The 1,084-nt window shown below is 21.7% G+C and overlaps 1 protein-coding gene across 1 annotated transcript; it reads left to right on the top strand.

Moving 5' to 3' along the window:
* Positions 1-240: 240 nt before the first annotated feature.
* On the top strand, positions 241-925 carry PRSY57_0018200 (hypothetical protein; the record flags this gene model as incomplete). Its single annotated transcript, XM_012908818.2, has 2 exons — positions 241-325; positions 465-925. Coding segments are annotated over 2 exons (546 nt in total), but the record flags the coding sequence as incomplete, so codon positions are not given.
* Between the last annotated feature and the right edge of the window lie 159 nt (positions 926-1,084).

Here is a 1,084-nt window from a genome sequence, read left to right as displayed (position 1 = left end):
AAAAAAATAAAATTATATAATAGAAAAAATAAATTTGTGTTATTTTATTATTATTTTTTTTTTTTTTTATATAATGTTTATATATAAGGTAAAATATTATTAAAATGATCAGAATCTTAACAAGTTTTCAATGCAATAAAATAAAATAAATAATAGATAAAAAATAAATATATATATAAAATATAAGATTTTTTGATCCTATGATTTGAAGGATTTAAAATAAAAAAAAAAAAAAAAAAAATGTTTAATGATGACCAAAATGCAAATAATTATTTCCCAACTAAATTAGGAATTGATAGACCTGCTATTGATTTTACATCATCAGGTATAAAAAAATAAAAATAAAATAATTTATACGTTTATCTAATATGTTATTTTTTTCTTATAATATATTTCTCTCAAATTATCTATACATATAAATATAAATATACATATTTATTTATATATATATATTTTTTTTTTAGTTTGTAATTTTCTTAAAAATGATGTTTACAAAAGACAGTTTGAACGCAAACTGTATGTGAATCATCCCATATATTTAAGAAGGATAAAACCATTATTTTGTTATAGCAATATGATAGATAGATATGATGGTGTGATGTCTCATTTGGCTTGTTCGTGTTTAAATAAAAGTAAAGGGATGATTGTAAGTTTAAAATGGTTTAATGATGGGAAACGATTATTAACAGGAACTCAACTAAGTGAATTATGTATATGGAATGGATCATATTTTAATTTTGAGGATATGAAAAGAATACCTATAGGTGGCGGATCAGTTTCCTGTTTAGAATGGTCAAAAAATGATAATTTATTTGCAGGTAATTCCTTAGGACAGATTGTTATATTATCTTCTGCATTAAACTTATTAGATAATTATGCTTTCGAAGGATTAACAAAAAATGTGTTAGATATTAGTTTATCTTGTTATTATTATTATTATTATTCTTGTTATTGTATTGTTTGTTTGCTCCCATATTACCCTTATTGTTCGCACTTCTATTATTATATTGCCTCCTCCTATTAGGGGGAATATTTATAAAGGTTGTACCTTTGTTCGACAAGCTTTTATTTATCATATGATTTG

This window comes from Plasmodium reichenowi, assembly GCF_001601855.1.
Source record: "Plasmodium reichenowi strain SY57 chromosome Unknown, whole genome shotgun sequence".
Classification (NCBI taxonomy): Eukaryota; Apicomplexa; class Aconoidasida; order Haemosporida; family Plasmodiidae; genus Plasmodium; species Plasmodium reichenowi.
This window is presented reverse-complemented; position numbering and strand designations above follow the sequence as displayed.